Source organism: Festucalex cinctus, chromosome 5, assembly GCF_051991245.1.
Source record: "Festucalex cinctus isolate MCC-2025b chromosome 5, RoL_Fcin_1.0, whole genome shotgun sequence".
In the NCBI taxonomy this organism is placed as follows: Eukaryota; Metazoa; Chordata; class Actinopteri; order Syngnathiformes; family Syngnathidae; genus Festucalex; species Festucalex cinctus.
Window position 1 is genome coordinate 10712440 of NC_135415.1, and position 25087 is coordinate 10737526.

The 25087-nt window shown below is 36.8% G+C and overlaps 1 protein-coding gene across 2 annotated transcripts in view; it reads left to right on the plus strand.

The window, feature by feature from the left end:
• ksr2 (kinase suppressor of ras 2) overlaps positions 1-19987 on the plus strand; it is a 77758-nt gene extending 57771 nt beyond the window's left edge. For both annotated transcript variants that reach the window (XM_077521965.1, XM_077521967.1), the window contains 7 exons: positions 7224-7272; positions 9227-9591; positions 11913-12009; positions 13832-13965; positions 14078-14212; positions 18020-18149; positions 19618-19987. In XM_077521965.1, the coding sequence (XP_077378091.1) occupies positions 7224-7272; positions 9227-9591; positions 11913-12009; positions 13832-13965; positions 14078-14212; positions 18020-18149; positions 19618-19764 (1057 nt within the window). In that variant the 3' untranslated portion in view covers positions 19765-19987. The remainder of the gene's footprint in view (positions 1-7223; positions 7273-9226; positions 9592-11912; positions 12010-13831; positions 13966-14077; positions 14213-18019; positions 18150-19617) is intronic.
• The last annotated feature ends 5100 nt before the right edge of the window (positions 19988-25087 follow it).

The window sequence follows — 25087 nt, forward strand, 5'->3', positions numbered from 1 at the left end:
CATGGCTTGTTGTTTTCAGCCTGGCTGAGTTTGTTATTATGTTTGATGTTATGTTGTTGTTGTTGTTGGGAGGGTCGGGGTATCCAGCTGCCTTATGGTTCTAATTTTGTTGTTCACATGCCCAGTATTAAGATACATATACTTCATAGTCATTTATGTCAGCACAAGGTAATCTGAATTCAGGAAGAACTGTGACCCTGGTTACTTGGAATGTTCGTGGTCTGAACAATCCTATTAAAAGGGGCAAGGTTTTATCCCATCTCAAGTCATTAAACCCAGATATTGTATTTTTACAAGAGACGCATCTTAAAAATAAATCTGATGTAAGGTTGAAAAGTAGATGGGTTGGAAACGTATATCATTCTTCCTTCCCTGTTAAATCAAGGGGGACTGCCATTATGATGAAAAAAGGATTTCCGTTCATTCATAAACAGACAATATCTGACAAAGATGGTCGATATCTGATTGTTATTGGTGAACTTTTTTCTCTACCCCTTACCCTGTTAAACATTTATGCACCCAATGTAGACAATCCATCATTCTTTAAGACAGTTATGGGACTCATTCCAGATATATCGCAGACTAATATTGTCATTGGAGGAGATTTCAATTGTGTGCTTGACCCTTATCTTGATAGGTCTTCATCCACAAAACAGGCTAAAAATAATTCAAGTGTATTTCTGAATGCATTTATGGAAAATTCGGGTCTGTCCGATATCTGGAGAGCGATGAACCCTACCGGTAGGGATTATTCATTTTACTCAACAAGACATAACTCATATAGCAGAATAGACTATTTTCTTGTCGATGCAAAATTGTTGCCACATATTCTTCATACTAAATATCATAATATTGTGATTTCGGATCATAGTCCTTTGACATGTACTTTGAATTTTCAAAATATAACAAAACCACAACGGTCTTGGAGATTTAACCCATTGTTGTTAAGTGATAAAGAATTCTGTAATTATTTACAAAATCAAATCTCTTTGTACTTTGATATCAATGATAACCAGGAAACTTCTGTTGCAACTCTTTGGGAAGCCTTCAAAGCCTATTTACGAGGCGTGGTCATCTCATTTGAGTCTGCCAGGAAAAAGAAAAATAAAGCCAAACTTTTAGAACTTGACCAAAAAATTAAAGACTTGGATAAGAAGAATGCCAAAGCGCCCTCCAGTGAATTATACAAAAAGATAGTTGCATTAAAATTTGAATATAATGTTCTCCTCTCCGAAAAGATTTGTAAAGCATTTATGTATACAAAACAAAAATATTTTGACCTCGGTGATAAACCACATAAACTCCTGGCGAGGCAGCTTAGGAAACAAGAAAATGACCGTTCAATATATTCTATTAAATCCACTAATGGCCAGGTTCTCACAGACCCAAGAGATATTAACAGTAGATTTTTCCAGTTCTATCAAAATTTGTATATTTCCAAACATGATACAGAACCCAAAGTAATGACGGAATTTCTAGACAGTTGTTCATTTCCCCATTTGGAGGAAAGCGACATAGAGCAATTGAATTCTGAAATTACTCCTGATGAAGTACAAAAAGCTATTACTTCAATGAGGAATAATCGTGCTCCCGGACCAGACGGAATTCCGAGTGAGTTCTATAAAAAATATAGTGATGTTGTAAGCCCATATCTCCACAAAACATTTACTCAAGCTCTTCTGGATCGGGTCCTTCCACCAACACTTACAGAGGCAGTTATTACTGTGATACATAAAAAGGGTAAAGATAGTGAAGAGGTGGGCTCTTATCGGCCTATTTCTTTATTGAATCTAGATGGGAAATTATTTTCTAAAGTCTTAGCTAACAGATTGAGCCCGTTTCTGACTCGTCTGGTACACCCTGACCAGACCGGATTTATACCCGGGAGGAATTCTTTTTCTAATCTTAGACGACTGTTTAACATTATATATTCTAAAATTGGACTTAACAAGGACCTAGCAGTTTTGTCATTAGATGCTGAAAAAGCATTTGACCAAATAGAATGGTCGTACTTATTTGAAATCTTACACAGGTATAAACTTGGTGATAATTTTATCTTAATGGTTAAATTGTTATATACCAACCCATCCTCTCGGGTTTTTACGAACCGAATATTCTCTCCACGTTTTACTTTACATAGGGGAACAAGACAGGGCTGTCCCCTGTCTCCTTTAATTTTTGCTCTCGCAATTGAACCGCTTGCAGAAAGCATTCGCTCGGACCCGTCAATTTTTGGTTTTGACACAGAGAACACATCAAATAAAATTTCGCTATATGCAGATGACGTGCTGCTATTTATCACTCAACCAGAAACCACCATCCCTGCTCTTTTGAGTAAAATAAACTTGTTTGGCTCGTTCTCCGGATATCGGATAAACTTGAATAAGAGTGAACTCTTGCCTGTACGCGTGATCAATTCCACTTGGTTACAAAGTCAACCTTTCAGTATCACCTGGAATCAATTTACATACTTAGGGATTCAAGTGACAAAACACTATACTTCTCTATTTAAAGAAAATTTTTCACCTTTAATGTCTAAATTGCAATCAGATATAACTTTCTGGGACATGCTTCCTATTTCATTGATTGGTCGGGTTAATGCTATAAAAATGATTTTTTTACCCCAAATTCTTTATTTATTTCAGAACCTTCCAGTGTTTCTGCCGAAATCTTTTTTTAAACGATTAAATTCTATTATTATTCCATTCTTATGGGGTTACAAAGTACATAGAATTGCCAGACGACATCTTAGCAAACCTAAAAAAGAAGGGGGACTGGCACTCCCAGACTTCTTGAAGTACTATTGGGCCTCACATATTCGGCTTATGACTTTTTGGATTGGTAAAAGTATGGAGTGTCTCTCGTGGCTGGAAATGGAACTGGAGGCCTGCCGACCTTATTCATTGGGCGCTCTTCTTCTGTCTCCTACACCAACTGGAAAGACACTATACCAGGACAGTGTTATGATTCATAATACTATACGAATTTTTAAACAAATTCAAACACATTTTAAGGTCAAGTCGCTATCGCTGATCATCCCAATTGCAGAGAATCCATCCTTCAAACCATCACTTTTAGACTACACATTTAAAACTTGGAGACGAAATGGTATTCACACCATTCGTGACTTATACTTTGAGGGGGGATTTGGCTCATTTAAGCAGGTTCAAGAAAAGTACAACCTTCCAAGTTGTGATTTTTTCAGATACCTACAGATAAGGGATTATGTGAGGAGACATCAGCTTGACAACGAGGCTTGTGCCCCCACCTATCTTGATATATGCCTTACATTTGACCCGAATTCAGAGAAGCTAATTTCTCGTATCTATGCTCACTTGTTATTGTTGGAGCCAGTTAAGTCTGTGTTATTAAAATCAAAGTGGGAGGAAGAATTAGGTGTGACCATCACTGAGGTACAATGGGAAGAAAGCCTGAAGTATATTAATAGATGCTCTCGTAATGCAAGGCTCTGTTTAATCCAGTTTAAGGTATTGCATCGCCTTCATTTCTCTAGAGCAAGGTTACATGCCATCTATCCAGAGGTGTCCTCCACTTGTGTGAAATGTTCTTTGTCAGAGGACACTCTCAGTCATAGTTTTGTTCTGTGTCCGAAGGTTCGTGGATTCTGGACGGAAATTTTTGAAATGATGTCTGAAATCCTTCATAATCAGTTGGAACCTGAACCTTTGGTGATTATTTTTGGATGTTCTGATAACATTGTAAACTTGAGTCATGCAGAACGTTGTTTCGTTTCTTACTGTATTGTAATTGCAAAAAGATTGCTTCTAATCCACTGGAAAAAGAAGGACACACCATCACCAAGACACTGGCTAAGGGATCTTACAAACACACTTCATCTGGAAAGGATACGATTCATTCTCTCTGATAATCTCTCATCCTTTACCAAAATATGGCAACCACTCTGTGATTATCTTCACCTGTAACATATGAGGTTTGGGCATGTGTTTCTTTTTACACAAGTGATTTTTATGTATGTTGGGACAGATAGGCAGCTGGATGTTGTTTTTTGTTGTTGTTGTTTTTATTTTTTTTTTTTTATTTTTTTTTTTTTTTGTTGTTGTTTGCTTTTTTCCTTTTTCTTAAGTAGTTTTTTTTTTTTTGTATTAATATAAATGTGCAGATGCATACTACTTTCTTTATTGGAATTTGTACTGTACTATTTTGTTTTCTGCTCAATAAAACATATGTTAACAAAATAACATCAAATGAAAAGAAAAAAAAGGAGTAGGAAGAGGTACATGTTGTTGTTATTATTATTATTATTATTATTATTATTATTATTATTATTATTATTATTATTATTATTATTATTATTATTATTATTATTTCTTTACAAGCATTAAACATTGGTGTCCAAATTACAGCCTGGGGGGCCATTGGTGGCCCGCTATATATATATATATACATACATACATATATATGTATTATACATATATATATATATATATATATATATATATATATATATATATATATATATATATATACTTCAACACGATTTATCGCAAATATACAAGATTTTTTTTTATTTAAAAAAATGTTAAACTGATAGAAATATGGCTGAATCTTTTCGTCATTGATGCAGTAATTTCATCATCATTCACAAAATTGAGTTAAAATTAAAGAGATGTGATATTGATTTGTGTTGATTTGTGTTGTGTTTGTGTTGTTTTTCTGCCACTAGATGGCATAATTGCATTTGTAAGAAATTTGTGACAGCTCAGTGTATTTTTCTTTTTATATTAAGAGCTATCTCATCTTTAACATGAAGTAACTTGTGAAATTCTGCACATTTTTAAAAATTGTAAAATACAACCTGACCCCAGTTTCCGCTTAACGCACTAATTTTGACACCCCATATATATATATATATATATATATATATATATATATATATATATATATATATATATATATATATATATATATATATATATATGTGGTTGACTGGTTAGCACGTCCCCCTCCCAGTTCTGAGGACTGTTCGAATCCAGGCTCCGGCCTTCCTGGGTGGAGTTTGCATGTTCTCCCCGTGCCCGCGTGGGTCTTCTCCGGGTACTCCGGTCTCCTCCCACATTCCAAAGACATGCATGGCAGGTTAATTGGGCGCTGCGAATTGTCCCTAGGTGTGCTTGTGAGTGTGGATGGTTGTTCGTCTCTGCGTGCCCTGCGATTGGCTGGCAACCAGTCCAGGGTGTCCCCCGCCTACTGCCCAGAGCCAGCTGAAATAGGCGCCAGCACCCCCCGCGACCCATGTGAGGAATAAGCGGTCAAGAAAATGGATGGATGGATGGATATACATATATATTAGAGTTGTCAGTCGATTCAAATTTTTAATCGAAGTTAATAGCATGAATTCAAAATAATTAACTCACAATTAATCGCACATTAATCGCACATTTTATTTCTCAATTTATATCTAAATATATAATACATTACATGTGTACATTTTTTTTGTTCTAATTTTTCACACGCTTGTTAACATAAATTGGGACGAAATGTTAACCTAATAGAAATATGTTTGCATTTTTTTTAGTCATTGATTCAATAATTTCATAAGAATTCATAATTTTTTTTACTAATTAACATTAAATTAACATCGTTCCTTCGAGGTTTTTTGTCTTATTTATTTTTTTCTTCCATTCATCCCTCCCATCCGTCCACTCACAATTGGAACACACACACACGCACATGAAGTGATTTTGTGTGTTTGAATGTGCGGCATCCTTATTAGCGTGCGCGTTCTTACTGGCCAGCTGTCGAACCCGGCCGACGAGTCCCCGCGGGAATCTCCTCATTATAGCGGCCAGGGAAGCGTCGCCGGCCGCAGGAAATCGGGTCCTTATCTTGCCTAGATGGCCGCCCTGAAGCGCTCTTTTTGATTGATTGATTGATTGAGAGGACTGCACGCCGAGCGAGGCCGGAAAGCGTCAGATTGGCTCCGTGGCGGATGATATCCGAGGAGGACCCGAGCAGGCGAGCGCTCGACACTTTTCAAGCTCATTTGTACACTCCAATGTGCAAAATGGAGCTTCCCGTGTGCTTTTCCAGCTCTGCTCATCGAGTTCCTGCTGCTGAATGAAAATCGATCCCGTTGAGGGGCTGAATTTTGACCAATGTCACTCACAGTATCATTTTTGTCTTCCAATTAAAATGGCAGACATCTATTTATTCTCAGGCAAGTCGAGCGCAAAGTGAGTGTGCGAGTTTCTTTCTTTTTGCTATTTTGTGGTGCTGTCACTATCGATTATTTTTAGGATCGATTAACTCATTTGCTCCCAAAAACGTATAAATACGTTCTATTTTAAATATTGCCATGCTCCCAAAGACATATTTATACATTTTTTTGATTTTTTTTTGTATGCTAGAGCTTACAGAAGGCTTTGATGCAGCCTCTCAATTGAAAACAATAGTAACAGCAATGGTAATAAAAAAAATAAAAAAAAAAAAAAGCCAGCAGTTGGCAGAAGAGTATAAGAGATCAACCAAGGCCATGTCGCAACGAGCTCTTTTTGCCAGTGTTTTCAACAGGTTTGTGAATAATGATGAAACATAACTATATTCTAATGCTAGTTGCTACAAAAATGGAAACAGAAATATGGCAAAAATGGCTGCTGGGAGTGAATAAGTTGAGATTACTCAATCGATTAATCGGATTCATTTTAATTTAGCATACAAAAGCTTTACTTTTTTACCCTGGTGACTATTTATTAACCAGTGATTGTGGGTTATTTCGTACTTTGTATTCATATTGTGATTTAGTGGGGGGGGGGATTGATGTTGTACTATGGTAGTGGTTCGCTAATTGTTTTCCAAAGTAAGAGCAGATATTTGAAAATGTTTTATTTTGATGAAACACAAGATAATTGGCCTTCTCTCATCAAGGACTACAGAAATAGATTAAACAATGACTGCTGATATGCTGACAATAAAAAAAAAATGGCTCCAAACGATTACTCGATTATTCAAATCGACAAATTTGATAATAAATTAATTGGTTAATAATGGTTTGCTTTTTAGGTCATCAAATATGAAAACAAATGCAACTTGACACGTCACATCCCAAATATATTGACGACATTTACATTTATAGAACGTGCGTGATCTTATATAAAAAAAATAAATAAAAAAAAAGTCTCATCAAGTTTACCATTGCAAGAATGTTTTTTTTTTGTGACAGAAGTTTGTGTTTGTGCTTGCAGCAAGGAGGGAAACCCTTTGCTTCAAATCGAAGTGGAGCCCACTTCCGATGTGAGTCAATTTTTGCTTTTTCATGTCTATTTCCATAACTGGATACGCATTGTTTTGCTCTCATGGCTGCAAATAAAAAAGAAAAAAAAAGGGGAATGGTTTGGGCCCTCAGGTAAGTTGTGCGTCACAAGCAAGCAAACAAAAGACTTGCTTACCGTAAAAATGAATGACATATTTAGCTGAACGAACGAGCGGCCATGGAAATTGCCTTGAAAAATATATTCCGGCAGGCGGGCGTCTCGGAATAGATCGTTTTCAAGCTCGCAATAGAAAATATGCTTCATAACACATGGCAATGAATCATACATTTAGTTACCCCCCTCTGGCTTGTTTTCCCCTTTCATAACTCCCTAATTTTTTTGTATCCATCAAGGCCTAAACTGGAGTCATATTTCAAAGCAAAGCAAGAGGAAATGCAAATGTAACCGTCTCGGCATCCAAATAAGGGCGTTAATTTACTTGCTTCGTCTTTCAGCGACCAGATTTAGAAAGAAATCTCGGCATCACGACATTTCTGGGCCCGAGTTTCATTTTTGAAGGGGCCGCATATGGAAAATGAGGCTACAATAAGGCCCGTTGGAAACAAAAAAAGTCTTTCTCCATTTGCAGGAATTGAGAAAATCAAAATGGAAAAAAAAAAAAATCATCAATTTGAATTTGTGGAAACATACAGAAAATATTTTAAATTTTTATATTTTTTTAGTTCTAACGAGAAGTTTCCAGGAGGGATGTAATGATAGCCAAATATCACAATACGATATTATCACGATATGAAGCTCACGTTACGATAATTGTCACGATATTGTGGGGAAGTTGGCAATATTTAAAAAAAAAAAAAAAAAAAAAAGTCACAATATTGTAAAAAAAAAAAAAAAAAAGCTCATACTAAAAATAAAAAAGCACAATATTGTGCTTTTGTACATAACATCAATGTTATGTTTTTATTATTACATTTTATTATTATTATTATTATTATGTTATTATTGTTATGCTGTTAATGCACGCACAGTTTTTCCACATATTAACTTACTTCACAAGCATATTATGACGATCATCTGACGATTAGCGTGGATTTTAAACATAAAAGGGCCAAAACATGGCTTGTAAAAATTAAATTGCACTAAAAAACTAGCCACCAGAGGGTGCTAGAACTGCACAAATGGAAATCAACCCGACTTTTTGAACAGATATGTTGCATTTAAATATCGTGACATGACGACGACGATATATTGTGGCAATTTTTAATATTGCGATATCACCATTATTGCCATTATCGTTACATCCCTAGTTCCTAGTGTTAGCAGTAGGGGGTGGGAACCTCTCGATACCTCACGATACAATGCGATATGCGATACAAGGCTTACGATAATGATTATCTCACGATATGACGATACTGTGATTATGTACTCTTATGAGGCGCTCCCCCTAGTGAACCGCCAAGTAATTGCTCAATAAGTCATCAACAATGGAGCCGTTATAGTGGCGGTAGATTAATGACAAATATCGCGATACTGGCGTTAATCTATCGGGAGATAAAGTATCACGATTTATCGTGATATCGATATATCGTCATACTCCTAGTCAGCAGCGTGACTTATGAGTTAACTGAAAATGTAGACAAATCCCAAAATAAAAATTCAGTGAAGTTTTCAAATATGTCGCTGAGCGACCAATTCTTGCGAATGTAGTCAATTTTGGCCTTTTGTAAAAGGTTGCAAAAATGTCAGTGAAAAATTGTCTTGAACGTGTTCAAAATTTCTAGACGAGTAAAATCTTTTACAAACATTTGACAAACGCTGACGAACAGGTTGTTACGTTCGCTAGCATTCCAGTGAGATAGCGGCTTTTATCCACCTTAAGATTTGGAAACAATGGCAATATTGATTTGTCAAAATGCCAACATTCATCACGTTGACCATTTGGTGACCTTTGGGCGGCGGCGCCGTTTTCCCAGAACGAGGAGGCGAACGAGGAGGAGTCGGGCGACGACGAGTTTGAGGAGATGAACCTGTCGCTTCTGTCGGCGCGCAACTTCCCGCGCAAGGCCAGCCAGACCAGCATTTTCCTGCAGGAGTGGGACATCCCGCTGGAGCAGCTGGAGATGGGCGAGATGATCGGCCGGGGCCGCTTCGGCAAGGTGTTCCGCGGCCGCTGGCACGGCGAGGTGGCCGTGCGCCTCATCGACATCGAGCGCGACAACGAGGGCCAGCTCAAGGCCTTCAAGCGCGAGGTCATGGCCTACCGCAACACCCGACACGAGAACGTGGTGCTCTTCATGGGCGCCTGCATGAGTCCGCCGCATCTCGCCATCATCACCAGGTCGGTGACAAAGACCCAATGATTCGTTTTTTTGGGGTTTTTTTTTTTGGAGCTTGTGGATTATTCATTTTTGGGTTACGCGAATTAAGCCCGTTGAGTCGGGCTCAAAAATGAACGGAGCCAACTTCTTGAGTTGTCACACAAAGTTGTGTCAAATGAAACCCACAAAGAATCTCAATTTTGGTCTGTTATTAGATAATTCGACACAACTTTTGAATTGGGTCCGAAATGAACCGAATGAAATTCATAACCTTCGAAGCGACCCAATTTTTTTGACTTGTTTTGTGGGTTTTTCATTTAACTCATTTTCTTGGTTTAATTGAATTGGGTCAGAAATGAACCAACCCAACATTTCGAATTACTTAACCCAAATACTTGGGTCAAATTAAATTCATAGCCCTCGCAGCAACCCAGTTTTGCGACTTGTTTTGTGTGAGCCAACTTTTTGGTTTAATTGAATTGGGTCAGAAATGAACCGACCCAACATTTTGAGTTACTTAACCCAAAAAGTTAACCCAAAAATGAACGGAGCCAACTTTTTTAGTTTGCCACACAAAGTTGAGTTAAATGAAACCCGCACAGCAACCCAATTTTGGTCTGTTATTAAATCTTTCAACCCAGCTTTTTGGGTGAATTGAATAGCCCAATTGAATTGGGTCAGAAATGAACCGACCCAACGTTTTGAGTTCCTAAATAGTTGGGTCAAATTAAACGGAAAAAGTTGGCTCACACAAGAACAAATCGCAAAATTGGATTGCAGTTAACTTTTTTGGGTTAAATAGCGCAAAATATTGGGTCAGTTCATGTTTGACCCGATTCAATTAATCCAAGAAGTTGAATTAAATGACGAGCCAACAAAACAAGTAAAAAAAAAAAGGGTTTTGAGGCTTTGAGGGTTACGAATTTCATTGGGTTAAGTAACTCAAAAAGTTGGGTCGGTTCATTTCTGACCCGATTGAATTAAATTTCTAACCCTTGAAGCAACCCTTTTTTTTTTTTAACTTATTGGTTAAATTAAATTCATAACTCCCACTGCAACTCAATTTTGCGATTTGTTTTGTTTGAGCCACCTTTTTTTGTTTAATTGAATTGGGTCAAAAATGGACACAGCATTTTGAGTTACTTAACCCAAATAGTTGGGTCAAATGAAATTCATAACCCTCAAAGCAACCCATTTTTTTTTTGTTCTTTTGGCTGTTCATTTAACTCAACTTCTTGGGTTAATTGAATTGGGTCAAAAATGAACCGACCCAACATTTTGATCACCCCCCCCCTCTCCCCAGTGCAACCCAATTTTGTGATTTGTTTTGCGTGAGCTAACTTATTGGTTGAATTGAATTGGGTCAGAAATGAACCGACCCAACTTTTTCAGTTACTTAACCCAAATAGTTGGGTCAAATTAAATTCATAACCCTCCCTCGAAGCGGCCCAATTTATTTATTTATTTATTTATTTATTTATTTATTTATTTATTTATTTCTAACTTTTTGTAGGCTCTTCATTGAACTCAACTTCTTGGGTTAATTGAATCGGGTTAAAAAAGAACCGACCCAACATTTTGAGTTATTTAACCCAAAAACTTATATTTGAGTTTTTTTTAATTCAAATTTATTCCATCCATCCATTTTCTTAAACCGCTTATTCCTCACAAGAATTAATTTCATAGCAACCCCCCCAAAATTGGGTTGTTTTGTGGGTGAATCGTTTTACCCAACACGCTTCACATGCACGTTCGCCGTCGACAGTCGTTGCGTTACGCACGTACGATAGCATCACGCAGTTACATCATCACGGATGTGTACAGTGGAGCTCATGGAGCTTCCAGGCTTTTGTTGGCGATTAGTATGCATGAGTCGTTGGCTTGATGTCTTTTTTTTTTTTTTTTGGTCCTCGGCCCAACTGCGTGCGTGGCACAGTCAGGGTGGTGCGGGACTTTCGGTCCTCAGGTGCACGCCAGGGGGGGGGCGGTGCTAGACCTTTCTATTAATACGCTGCGGCGACATTGCAAAGAGTGATGCACCTCGTCCACAAACGTTTTTTCTCGAAAGATAAAGTTCACCTTTATTCTTCTCACAAATGGCTCAGCAGAAAAAGTAGCGGACACGGGAAGTTTGAAAAATGGCATCCGAGAGATGTCTGCTACGAGAACTATTCCGCGTGTGTCGCAATCCAATCTCGCCAATGTTCCGCTCGTATACTCCGACAGCTGCTGGTGGCGAGCAGGAGCGGCGGCGGCGGCGGCGGAATCTGTCAGATTGTCCTGTGGGTCGGTGGCGGGCGGGGGCACTTCTCCTCTCATATGTGTTTTCTCCTCCTCACAGCTTGTGCAAAGGCAGAACGCTTTATTCGGTGGTGCGCGACGTCAAGGTCGTCCTGGACGGCAACAAGACGCGGCAAATTGCGCAAGAGATGGTCAAGGTAACACTACAACAGCAGACAACAACAACAACATTCATGTGCCGAATGCTTACACATTTATATGTATATTTAAGCATTTGGAACACCGTGGAAAAGTGAAGAAAAGCCACTGATGTGCATATATGACTGGATAGCCTAGACATGCCCGTGCAAGCCGTAGAAGTCGCAGGGCGGCCATCTTACCACTCCCATCTCGCAAGCAGACTACTGTATAAACTAGGGGTGTGAATTACCTTGCACCTCGTGATTCAATTCGTATCACGAGTCATAGGTGACAATTCGATTTGGGATCGATTAATCCCGATACATATGTCAGTTGATTATTGCAATATTTTTTTTTTAAACTCAAATTTAGAAAATACTAATCAGTAAACTCGTGCACTGTAAAAATTGTATGAAAATGTGTTTATCTGAAAACTTCAGGCTTATAACTGTGAGCCACTGTATTTAACAAACAGGTTGCAATCTGTTTTATGTTTGAACAGCATTGAAAAAAAATATTAATCTTTAATGTTCCATTAATTCTTCCATGCTTAAATTGTTAACCCTAACCCTAAGTAAGATGTTTCAAGACATATACAGCTCATAGGCTCTTTTGCTGCATTCGAGGATGGTTGGAAGTCGGATACATATTTTCTCAATTTTGATTCATTTATTATTTTTAATCATAGTTCATAAGCATTCCACACAATTAAACAGTATAATTTCATGCCGGGAGACAGCGGCATACTGTCACGTATGTTGCGTAACGCCAAGTTATGTCGAATATTTATGAATGAAAAAAGCTATCTAGTTTTATACTCAAGTAAATTCTGTTTTGCCATTCACGGTCTGTGTTTTCAAAGGGGAAACCATCGTAGAGTGACGTCACTTGTAGTTCGTTGGTGAAGTCGGGGGTCCTTCTTTTTTTCTGACTTTGCACGTAGAATTTCCGAGTTTAAGGGGGCGTTCCCGTACACACTTCCTGGTTTGAACTCGGAAAAGTCCCACATCTGACCATCCTTGAATGCAGCATTAGTATGGGGCCGAGGTGGGGGGTTGTGTTGGGCTGGTCAATATTTTTTAATAAGTGGACAGTTTTTGAAGACTCCCTTTTTCTTTCACCGCTCAGTTCCTTAGACCCCGATAATAGATCTTTTGTTGAATTACAGTTATAATTCTTTCATATCAAATATACAAGTTTCCTCCTGTAAACATCATTAACTCATTGACTGGCAGCCATTTTCAGTGAAGCAATCCCGTTCGCTCCCGGCTGTTTTACTGGATTTTGAATGATTTTGCATGGCCCACAGAATATTGTGCTGTGTTGCGATAAAAAACATCGAATTTACCAAAAGAAAGATTAAAGTCTCTTCTTTCATCATGAAAAAATTGTATCTGTTTCCGTTTTTCAGCAGTTGGCATTAGAATATAGCTAAGTTTATAATTGTGGGGAAATCTGGTTGATCTCATACTCTGCCACCTGCTGGCAGTTTTTGTCATTACTACCATTTTTTTTTTCACCCGGTCTTTGCAGTTGAGAGTCTGCATCAAAGCCTTCGGTATGCTCTATCATAAAAAAACAAATAAAAAACCTAAAAACAAAACGTATAAATACGTCTTTGGGTTACACATTTAAAATAGAACGTATTTATATGTTTTTGGCAGCAAATGAGTTAGGTATATCATTTATGCATGTATTTAAGGTAAGTTGTCAATTCAGTCCCCTTGTTTATGTTTTATTTATCGGCTATCCAGTAACATAGAGATCGGTGTGGAAAGCTCTGTAGCGTCCGGCGTCATCCCCTGACCTCAACCCAATTGTTGCGTGTCGTGTTTGCAGGGCATGGGCTACCTCCACGCTAAAGGCATCCTCCACAAGGACATGAAGTCCAAGAACGTCTTTTACGACAACGGCAAAGTGGTGATCACCGATTTCGGCCTCTTCACCATCTCGGGGGTCCTGCAAGCCGGCAGGTGATTGGTCGCAACCTGAGCTGACTCGGTGGCGACAAAAAAACAACAAAACAACGTTTGTTTGTTGTTGTTGTTGTTGTTGTTTTTTTTGTTTTTTTTTGCTCCCACGTAGCCGTAGAGAAGACAAGCTGAGGATCCCGAGCGGCTGGTTGTGTCACCTGGCCCCGGAAATCATCCGGCAGCTCTCTCCCGATACGGAAGAGGACAAGCTGCCTTTCTCCAAACAGTCCGACGTCTTCGCCTTCGGGTGAGCCTCGCAGACGCGCGCCGACGCGCGAACCTACCTCAAATCCAGCAAGCGCTCGCGGCACGGAAGACGATCACTTTTTCACTCTTTGAGCTCGTCAGTTCACGTTTCGGCTTCTTGGTTGTGAATTTTGCACTTGGGGAAAAACTTGACCGACTCACAACCGCCAGTAGATGGCGGTAATGCACCATTTCGAGTGCGATGAAAGCTCTTTGATCATGACGGTGTCTCAGCGAGAACTGATTGGATGATGATAAGAAGCTCGCAATGTGATTAGTGGAAAGTTACAGAAATAATAATTATTATTATTTTATTACTATTATTATGATTGTAATGATTATTCCATCCATCCATCCATCCATTTTATGAACCGCTTGCTCTTCACAAGGGTTGCGGGGGGTGCTGGAGCCTATTTCAGCTGACTATGGGCAGTAGGCAAGGCAAGGCAAGTTTATTTGTTTATTATTGTATAGCACATTTCATACACAAGGAAAGACAATACATAAGCATCAACAACACAATAGTTAACATTCAGAGGAAGAAGAGTAAATAAAAGTAGGTTACAAAATTTACTAGGAGAACATACAATGAAAATATTAAAACATTATTCAGCAAACTTTAAAACATTTAGCGTAAGGAATGTTAAAATAATCATAAAAATAATAATTAAAAAGAAAAAAAATAATTAAAGCTGTTTAAAAGTCCCTAATCAAAGGTATCTGAAAAAAGCAAAGTTTTTAACCTGGATTTAAAAGCATTTACACTCGGGGCTGACTTCACTTCTGTTGGCAGCCTATTCCATCTGTGTGCAGCATAATAGCTAAATGCAGCTTCACCATGTTTGCTGCGAACTCTGGGTTCCACTAGTTGGCCCAAGTCTGTGGATCTCAGAGCCCTGCTGGGTTTGTACTCAATCAGCATTTCTTGGATATATTCAGGACCCAAACCATTTAGTGATTTATAGACGAGTAGCAGAACTTTAAAATCGATTCTACAGCTGATTGGGAGCCAGTGTAAATCCTTAAGTACTGGAGTTATATGTTCTGATCTCTTTGTTTTGGTCAGAACTCGAGCTGCAGCGTTCTGAATGAGCTGCAATTGTCTCATGTTCTTTTGAGAGAGTCCAGTCAGAAGACCGTTACAGTAATCTAGTCTGCTGGAGATAAAAGCATGGATAAGCTTCTCTTGGTCTGCTTGAAGCATCCAGTCCTTCAGTCTGGATATGTTTTTCAGCTGGTAAAAGGCTGTTTTAGTGATGAATTTAATATGATTGCTGAAGGTCAGATCTGAGTCTATTAGTACCCCAAGATTTGGAACTTGGTCTTTAGTTTCTAAAGACAGTGACTCAAGCTGTTTTTTAACAGCAATCCTCTTTTCTTTATTGCCGAAAACAATGACCTCCGTTTTGTTTTCGTTCAGCTGAAGGAAATTTTGGTTCATCCAGTTGTTAACTTGCTCTAGAGAATGACACAATGCGTTAATAGAACTGCTGTCATTTGGGGACATTGATAAATACAGTTGTGTGTCATCTGCATAACTATGATAGTCAACATCGGCGTTCTGAAGCATTTGACCCAAAGGTAACATATACAGACTGAACAACAGGGGTCCAAGGACTGACCCTTGAGGCCTGTCATGGCCTTTCGATCAGATTCAAAATTTCCAATGGTCACAAAGTAACTCCTTTCCTCCAAATAGGACCTGAACCATTTAAGGACTGTTCCATTTAACCCCACCCAAGTTTCCAGCCTGTCTAACAGTATACTATGATCAATCGTGTCAAATGCTGCACTGAGGTCCAACAAGACGAGCACCGATACCTTCCCTGCATCAGTGCTCAATCTTATATCATTCAGTACTTTAATCAGAGCTGTTTCTGTACTGTGATGAGGTCGGAAACCTGACTGGAATTTATCCAAAAGTCCGTTTAAGCTCAAGAAATTGCTGAGTTGATAAAAAAACACTTTTTCAACTATTTTGGTTAGGCGGGGTACACCCTGGACTGGTTGCCAACCAATCGCAGGGCACACAGAGACGAACAACCATCCACACTCACAAGTACAACTAGGGACAATTCGGAGCGCTCAATTAACCTGCCATGCATGTCTTTGGAATGTGGGAGGAGACCGGAGTACCCGGAGAAGACCCACGCAGGCACGGGGAGAACATGCAAACTCCATCCAGGGAAGGCCAAAGCCTGGACTCGAACCAGAGTCCTCAGTACTGGGAGGCGGACGTGCCAACCAGTCAGCCACCGTAATTAATTAATTTTAAATTATTATGATTATTGTTATTAATATTATTATTATTAGTATTAATAATTAATTATTACATATTTTATTATTATTATTATTGTTATTATTATTATTATTATTATTATTATTATTATTATTAGTAGTAGTAGTCGTAGTCGAAGTAGTATAACAATAATAATAATAATACTACTACTACTACTACTACTACTACTACTACTACTAATAATAATAATAATAATAATAATTATTATTATTATTAGTATTTTTTTTTTCTTGTAAAAAGACTTTGTTCCTTCCATGAATATTACTTTTTTTAAAAAAAATTTGGATGCCCCACCCCCATCAACTCAAGATTCCCAATGGGATCAAGGGATCAAAATTACATGTACATGAAACTTTCTCATCCGGACAAGAAACATTTTATTTGTTTCTCTCCCATATCACTTTAGGGGCTCCGTAGATGTTGTCCTCGGTGTTGAGATGGTACAGCCCAAGTTTGAAGTCAATTGGGTTCAGCGTGTAGGACAAGGGGGCAAAAGTATGACATGTATAATAAATGAAAAAACTATATTGTGCTATTTAATGAGTAAATAAAAAACCAACATATTTTTAATGGAAAAAAAGAACATATATGACGAATGAAAAGGCATTTATAACAAAGTAAAAATCACACCAAAATGAAAAAACATATGCTGTTTAATCAACGAAAAAAATATATGTAATTAACGGGAATTTAAAAAAAAAAGAAAAAGAATGCGGATTTCCATAATCGCGGGTAGATTTTTGTTATGTAACACCCGCGATAAACGAGGGAACACTGTACTTGAAATTCATCACTTCCTGTTCATTTTCCGGTATTTTTTTGTTTTGTCCTGCCTACGTTCTGGTGCACTTTCTTTTTTTTTTTTTTTTTGTGGTGCTCTTTTAAGTTGGGAAGCACAAAAAATTGTCAGGTCCACTTCATCCTCCTATTTTGTCTCGATATCGTGTCGCAGAAATAAAAAAGGCCACATTGTGCATAATACAGTGCGAAAGTGTCGTTTTTTATTTTATTTTATTTTATTTTATTTTTTTTACATCAATTGGCCGGCTTGTTAAGTGAGAAAATGTTTGAGGATGCTGTCAAGAAAACGAGCGGCGGCGGCGGAATTAGCATCCTTAACAAGTTCCCACCTGGCCCCGACCGTCCACTCCTGAAAGTCATGCTGAGGTGGGATAAAAATAGTCTGCAAAAAAATCAAAAAAATCATGGAGAGCTCATGAATATGCAAAAGCACCATCGGCGTTGTGACCTCTAGGTGGCAGGACAAAGGCGGAAGGGCCATCTGCACCTTTTGAGCTCTCTCCATTTGGACTTGAAACCATAACCTGTGTTTTGAAATCCGCTTTTGAAAGTTGAACTCGCCATTGAAAGTCTAACCGGACCCGAGGCGCTCATGTCAAACCTTTTGAAACGCTTCTTTCAATCCCCGAAGTCTGACTTGTGAGGCTTATCAAGTGTCAACTTCCCTCCCTGCGTCATGTGACATTTTCCCGCCTTCTCCCGTTTCAGCACCATCTGGTTCGAGCTGCACGCCCGCGAGTGGCCTTACAAGAGTCAGCCGGCGGAGGTCATCATGTGGCAGGTCGGCAGCGGCGTCAAGCCCAGCCTCGCCCACGCCGGCATGGGCAAGGAGATCCTGGTGAGGCCCGCCCACCCACCACAGAGTCTCGACTGAGTCGCTGGGCACATCACTATCGAGCAAGGTTATTTTAGTGAACTCAAACTAACGAAAAAAACTAAAACTAAAATTCCCCAAACAATTTTGCTAAGGAAATAAATTAGAAATGAAATACCTTTTTAAAAGAATGAAAACTACCTGAAAATACATTTGATGTTTACAAAACGAACTAAAAGTAATTATATAATAATTACAATTATTTTTATAATTATTGTATAATTAATTTTATTAACTAATTAATTTATTAATTAATTTTATATTAATTAATGTTATAATTAATTCTAATAATAGCAACATGTCCTTGGTTTTAGTCTTTAATAATTACTTGAATGCATGAGCCTTTGGGATGATTTTAAATGAGATTTGAAGTCGATTTATTTTAATACTAACCGGAAAAAGGACGTTTGAAAATGTGTCACACAGAAGTAACGTCATCTCGCAGCAGCCAATAGAAGAGCACCAAAAGATGACATCGCTTCCATGCTAGTTTTTTTTTAACATTGCACACAAGTAATCCACATTTTTTTAAACTAAAACTAATACTGAAACTAACTAAACCTAAACTACAACCAAGCATTTATTAAAAAAAAAAAAAACTAATAAAAAGTAACCTGAAACCACCCTGAAAAGTAATTAAAACGAACTAAATGTATTTAATTTATTGAAATTTGTTTTTTAAATAATGCGTACAAGTAATACACATTTTTTAAAACCAAAACTAATACTAAAACTAACTAAAACTAAACATTTATTTAAAAAACTAAAACTAATAAAAACTAACCTGAACCACTCTGAAACCTAATTAAAACTAACTAAATGTAATAAATTAATTAATTAATTTTTTTAAAAATATTGCGCACAAGTAATACACATTTTTTAAAACTAAGCATTTATTAAATAACTAAAACTAATAAAAACTAACCTGAAACCACCCTGAAAACTAATTAAAACTAAATTGATTTAATTCATTTAAATTTGTTTTTCAAATATTGCACACAAGTAATACACTTTAAAAAAAAAAAAAAAAAGTAAAACTAAAACTGAATCTAACTAAAGCTAACTAAAACTCAGCATTTATTTAAATAACTAAAACTAATAAAAATTAACCTGAAGTCACCCTGAAAACTAATTAAAACTAACTAAATTTATTTAATTGATTGAAATTTGTTTTTTAAATAATACACACAATACACATTTTTTAAATCTAAAACTAATACTGAAACTAACTGAAACTAAACTAAAACTAAAATTTATTAAATAAATAAATAATAAAAACTAACCTGAAACCACCCTGAAAACTAATGAAAATAACTAAATTTATTTATTTGTGTTTTTTAAATATTGCGCACTAGTAACAAATTTTTTTTTAAACTAAAACTAATACTGAAACTAACTAACTTTTTAAAAATTTTTTTTTGCTTTTTGTCAGGACATTTTGCTGCTGTGCTGGGCCCTGGAGCAGGACGAGCGTCCCAGCTTCTCCAAGCTGGTGGAGCTGCTGGAGAAACTACCCAAGCGCAACCGCCGCCTTTCGCACCCGGGACACTTCTGGAAGTCTGCCGAGTACGTCAAATGAGTTGGACTCACACCCGCACATGTACACGCACACGCACGCACACACACAAAAAAAAAGAAAAAAAAAATCATGGGTGGCAACTTCCCGTCCTTTGCGAATTCCTTTTGGGGCAAGCTTGCAACGCCGTATTTTTTTTTTTGCAAGTTTGCTCTTTTTGACTTTTTGCGCGTCCGCCCGCACATCAACATTGAACAAAAAAGCTTTAACAGCCGTTCGGCTTCTTTCTTCCGTTCCACCCCCCCCCCCCCCCTCGGTTTTGCACATTGGCGCCCCAGCGCATGAATGTCAACCCTTCATCGTTTTGGGTTAAGATATCCACATGGGAAAACATAAATATCAGAATTTGTCTTCAGTTTAGTGAAATTGCCAATGTGGAGGGAATCAACATTTTGGATATTCAAACGTACTTGGAAGCTAAATGCGAAATGCTACGTTGTGTTAAAGGGATACTTGACTTCATTGAGACATTTTCAGCAGGAAACAGTTCATATTTTGTCTATAATAAATGTGGTAACTTCATTATTTTTCATGCACTATTAATGCCTTTTAAAAAAGTCATTTTTCTACTTGCTGTGGACTGATGATAACATCACCTGTGCTGACGACCAATCGTGGCTCACTTTGCTGACAAACCACAGAAAACAGGTGAGCCGTGATTGGCCGTGACCTACTTCCTCAGCACAGGTGATGTCGTCATCATCAGTCGACAGCAAGTAGCAAAATTGATTTTTAATAAAAGTATTCATTGTACAAAAAAAATTTAATGACATTATCAAATTCATTCTGGACAAAATTTTTCACTGCTAAAATTTGTTCAATAACTTGTGCATGAACAAGTAAAAAAAAAAAATCAGCTTTTTTTTTTTTTTTTAGCATTTTCACTTTCATTTAATAAGAACATAGACATTTTTTATTTGTCATTTTTATTATTTATTTTTATGCCCACACGGCATAATTTCCATTTGACATTGTTTCCCATAATGCCACGGGGTATTTACTTGCACGTGCACAAACGTGGCTGACGTTATACCAATATATTGGAAAATGAAGTATGTAAGTTAAAAAAAAAAATGTTTATTGGTAATGTCAATGATTTATTATTCTGTCTGCAGAACATGATTTTCCTGTTCGGCATCTTGCGCCGAGGTATTGACTTGGCACGTGCGCGTACCTCAAAGCCATTATGGGAAAATAAATGATGTTAGTAAGCCTTTAGCGTACAAGTACCTTTCACCACATTTTCAAATGCAATTACACGTATTTATTTGTTCAAAGGGACTTTTGCAAAGCCTCATTTCCATCCCAAAATTCCGATTCTTTAAGAAAAAAAAAAAAAAAAGAACAAGCAAGTATGTATTTAACTCCAAAATGATGACTTTTCAATACAAGAATTACACTTTAAAAAAAAAAAAAAAAAAAAAAAAAAAAGATAGCCAAGTAGTTATGCAGCATAAAAAAATATATATTAGAAGCCCAAAATTAATCATATGAATTAATTAATTAATTATATTAATTATATATATGTATAAATATATATATATATATATATATATATATATATATATATATATATATATATATATATATATATATTTATATATATATATATATATATATATATATATATATATATATATATATATATATATATATATATATGTATGACTTCCCCCAAGTGCTTAATTCAACATAAAAATAAATTAAAAATCAGTGAGTTGGTAAATAATTGATTAATAATGAATGAATTAATTTTTTTAATTGTTTATATCAATCAACCATCGTTGATCAAAATCGTTTGATTGACAGACGTCTCACGGGAGGCGAAGATTGCTTTTCATTCCCTCTTAAAAAAAAGAAAAAGAAAAAAAAGAAAAAGACAATCGCACCATGTTCATTCAAATTGTTGCAACCCCCCCAAAAATATATATTTAAATTTATTCTTATGTGAGCTATTTAGCTGCTGCTGATGATGATGTTTTTTTTGTGTGTGTGACTTTTGTCGGGGACCGGACGACCTGCATATATGCCATATAAATTCAGCTCAGGAAAAATTGAAGAAACCACAAAAAAAGATGCAAAATGGAACTTTCCATTTTGAGAAAATAAGAAACAGTACATGTGCGCTTTTGTTTTTTGGCAATTATAGATTTCCGCGATTGGCAAATTGACATTTCGTTTATTTTTCGGGGAGCTTTTGGGAATTCTTGACTTGTTGTTTTAGTCGATTACTCACTTATTTGCAGAAAGCATTTAAAAAAAAGAAGAAAAAAAGAAGTTGCATTCATAAGGGCATTTGAATTATTGACGCAGATTCATGTGTCGATTTTTTGTTGTTGTGACAATTATAAGGGAGAATCAAAAATGTTTACAGATTTTCCCCTGGTTGCAGATTTTGAATCTTTCCGGTGTTCTTCATGGAATCCATCCCCATTTGTGTATTTAAAAAAAAAAAAAAAAAAAAATTGCTGGTCATTATAAGGGAGAAAAAATTATACACTTTCCCCCCCCAGTTATTTAATTTTAGAATGTATGCTCATTTCCAACTAATTTGTGGCAAGTGGAAAATATGTACGATATATAGTTTTTTGTTTTCTTTCTTACATTTTTTTTAATGGCAATTATGAGGGAGCGTAAATTAATCATGACCTCTTTTTTTTTGTTTTTTTTGCATTTGTAAAGTGTGTCAATTATTAGTAGATGTTCATCAATACTGGTGGTCGGGCTTGTTCACATTGCCGCACAAATGATCGCGCTGTAAATAGCAACGTTGGCCAAAAAAAAAAAAAAATCATATTTTTGCAATTTTGCAGTGATCTCTTCTTTTTTTCCAGAGCTGTATTTATCAAAATTATATATATATATATATATATATTAATGGTGTCAGTTAAACGCGTTTTTAACGGCGTTAACGCAACCCCCTTTTAACGGCGTCATTTTGTTTTTTATCGCGCAATTAAAGCTCATTTGGAGCTTTCACCTGGCAACTAGATCATTTGTCTTTCACTTATGGGAGTTCGCCACTGTGTATACAGATCAGCGGTAAATGCAAGGCTCTCATTACAATACTTAAAGCTGATTGGGCAATGACAACATGTGCGTGGTCTACCAAACTTTTGTTTTGACCAATCACGGTAATGGATGAAAAGTTTGTCTGCGTTGACATTGCTGGTTAGGAAAAAAAAAAAAGCAACAACAACGGGGAAAGAGAAGCATCATGGCGAGCCGTAAAAAGGATATAAATTCAATTTTGAACGGCAAGTTTACTTTAAAAAAATTACCTAATGGTGGCATTGACAAGAGCAAAGTAATTTGTATGTATTGCCATCGCGAACTGAACTACCATCGCAGCACGTCCAGCTTAAAATACAATTTGATAGCCAAGCACACCGTTGATGCCGATTCTCCGACCCCTCGTCAAACCCAGGCATCCGTGGATAATTTCCGACAGAAACCAATGGATGAATCAACTAAGAAGAGACTCACCGAAGCGATTACTGGACGTCTCTCAGTCACCACAACTACCTCGGGGTAACTTCCCATTATTTTGACACTGACTGGGTGCTTCGCTGCCATGCTTTGTTATGAAGACCGAGGACCGGCATTTCGCCAATACTGTCGCAGAGCACTTCAGGCAGGTCGCTAGTATATGGGACATCAAATCCAAAGTCTAACTGACCACATATGGCGCGCGCAATATGATCGCGATATGAAGGCGAGCTTCCCTGTTGTCTGAAAATGTTAACAGGCTTGTCTGTTTGAGCAACTGGCTCAAAGCAAACTAGGATGCTGTTAGCCATTTCAGTTATTTTTCTAATCAGAAAGAAATCAGAAACTGGGTTGAGCTGGTAAATAATGACCAATATATTGCTGCTAAGTTTAAAACAAACTTTAGAAATAGTTTGCTGCACTATAAGCAGAGTCTCTGAGTTTACATTTCATATGCACTTTGTTGGCATTTTACATTGCCCCAATTTTAATCCCTTGGAACGGGCTGTTGAGGGGCTGTTTGTGTGACTTTGCGTGTGTTGAATTCAATACTTTTTTTCAATAAAAAAAAGAAAAAAGATTTGCATACGAAAATCAATCCTCTTATTCACGTTAACGATGTTACAATTCGATAAAATAATGGGACAGAAAAAAAATCAAGGGATTTTTTTTTTTTACAATAAATAAAATGTGCGATTAACTATTAGTTAACTATGAAAAAATGTGATTAATCGCGATTAAATATTTTAATCGCTTGACAGCACTAATATATATATATATGTATGTATTACGGGTGTCAAATTTAGTTCATTAATTTAAAGTTCTGCTATTCTTTGCCTGAACTAAGGGAATTCAACGCAGCAGACACGTCCACGTCAAAATTTAACAGTAATAAATATGATAATAATAATAATAATAATAATAATAATAATAATAATAATAATAATCATAACAACAACAACAACAACAATCATAATAATAATAATAATGCATATATTTGTGGTAACTGTGTTCTAGTTGTATTTTACATTTTTTTTAAATGTGCAGAATTTCACAAGTTGCTTTTTTTTGTTAAAGATTGGATACCTTCTTAACATGAACATTAAAATGCACTGGGCTGTGTCTTACAGATGCAATGATGCCATTTAGTGGCAGATAAATGACCGAAAACACAAATCAATATCTCACTTGAAAAAGTATTTTTTAATTTTAGGAATTATTTATGAAATGACTGGATCAAATGACGATGATGAAAAAGATGCAGCCATATTTCTATTAGTTAACATTTTTTCCCCCACTTTTATGTTGAAAACTTAAAAATATTTCATTGCACATTTTATTGTACATTTAGAAATACCCACTACACCCCCCCCCACACACACACACACACACACCCACACGCACACGTGTGGAGTTGTCAAGCGTCAGCCGACGGTTGCTTGTGATGCTCCGCCCCCTCGTCAATATGAAAAGCGAAAATGCAAACGAGCGGCCGTTGCGTGGCCAACACATGAAACATTCGTGCCAAGTGTACAGAACAGATTGTAGACCAGCTTTTGCCGGATGATTATATGATTATTATCAATAGAATGATTATCATTAGCGTGTTTTTTTTTTTCTCTCTTCTTCAACTACTTTTGAATGTAGAAGAAGTTTATTGTCTTGTTGTTATTTTTGCAATTTTGTTTGGCTTAATTTTCTTTCCTGGATGTGTTTTTTGTGTTGTAGCTTGTAAACAAATATACGGTATCACGTATACGGAAATATTCTTTTTGGGAATTGTGAATGTGAAGGATGCCTTCTTCTTCTTCTTCTTCTTCTTCTTCTTCTTCTTCTT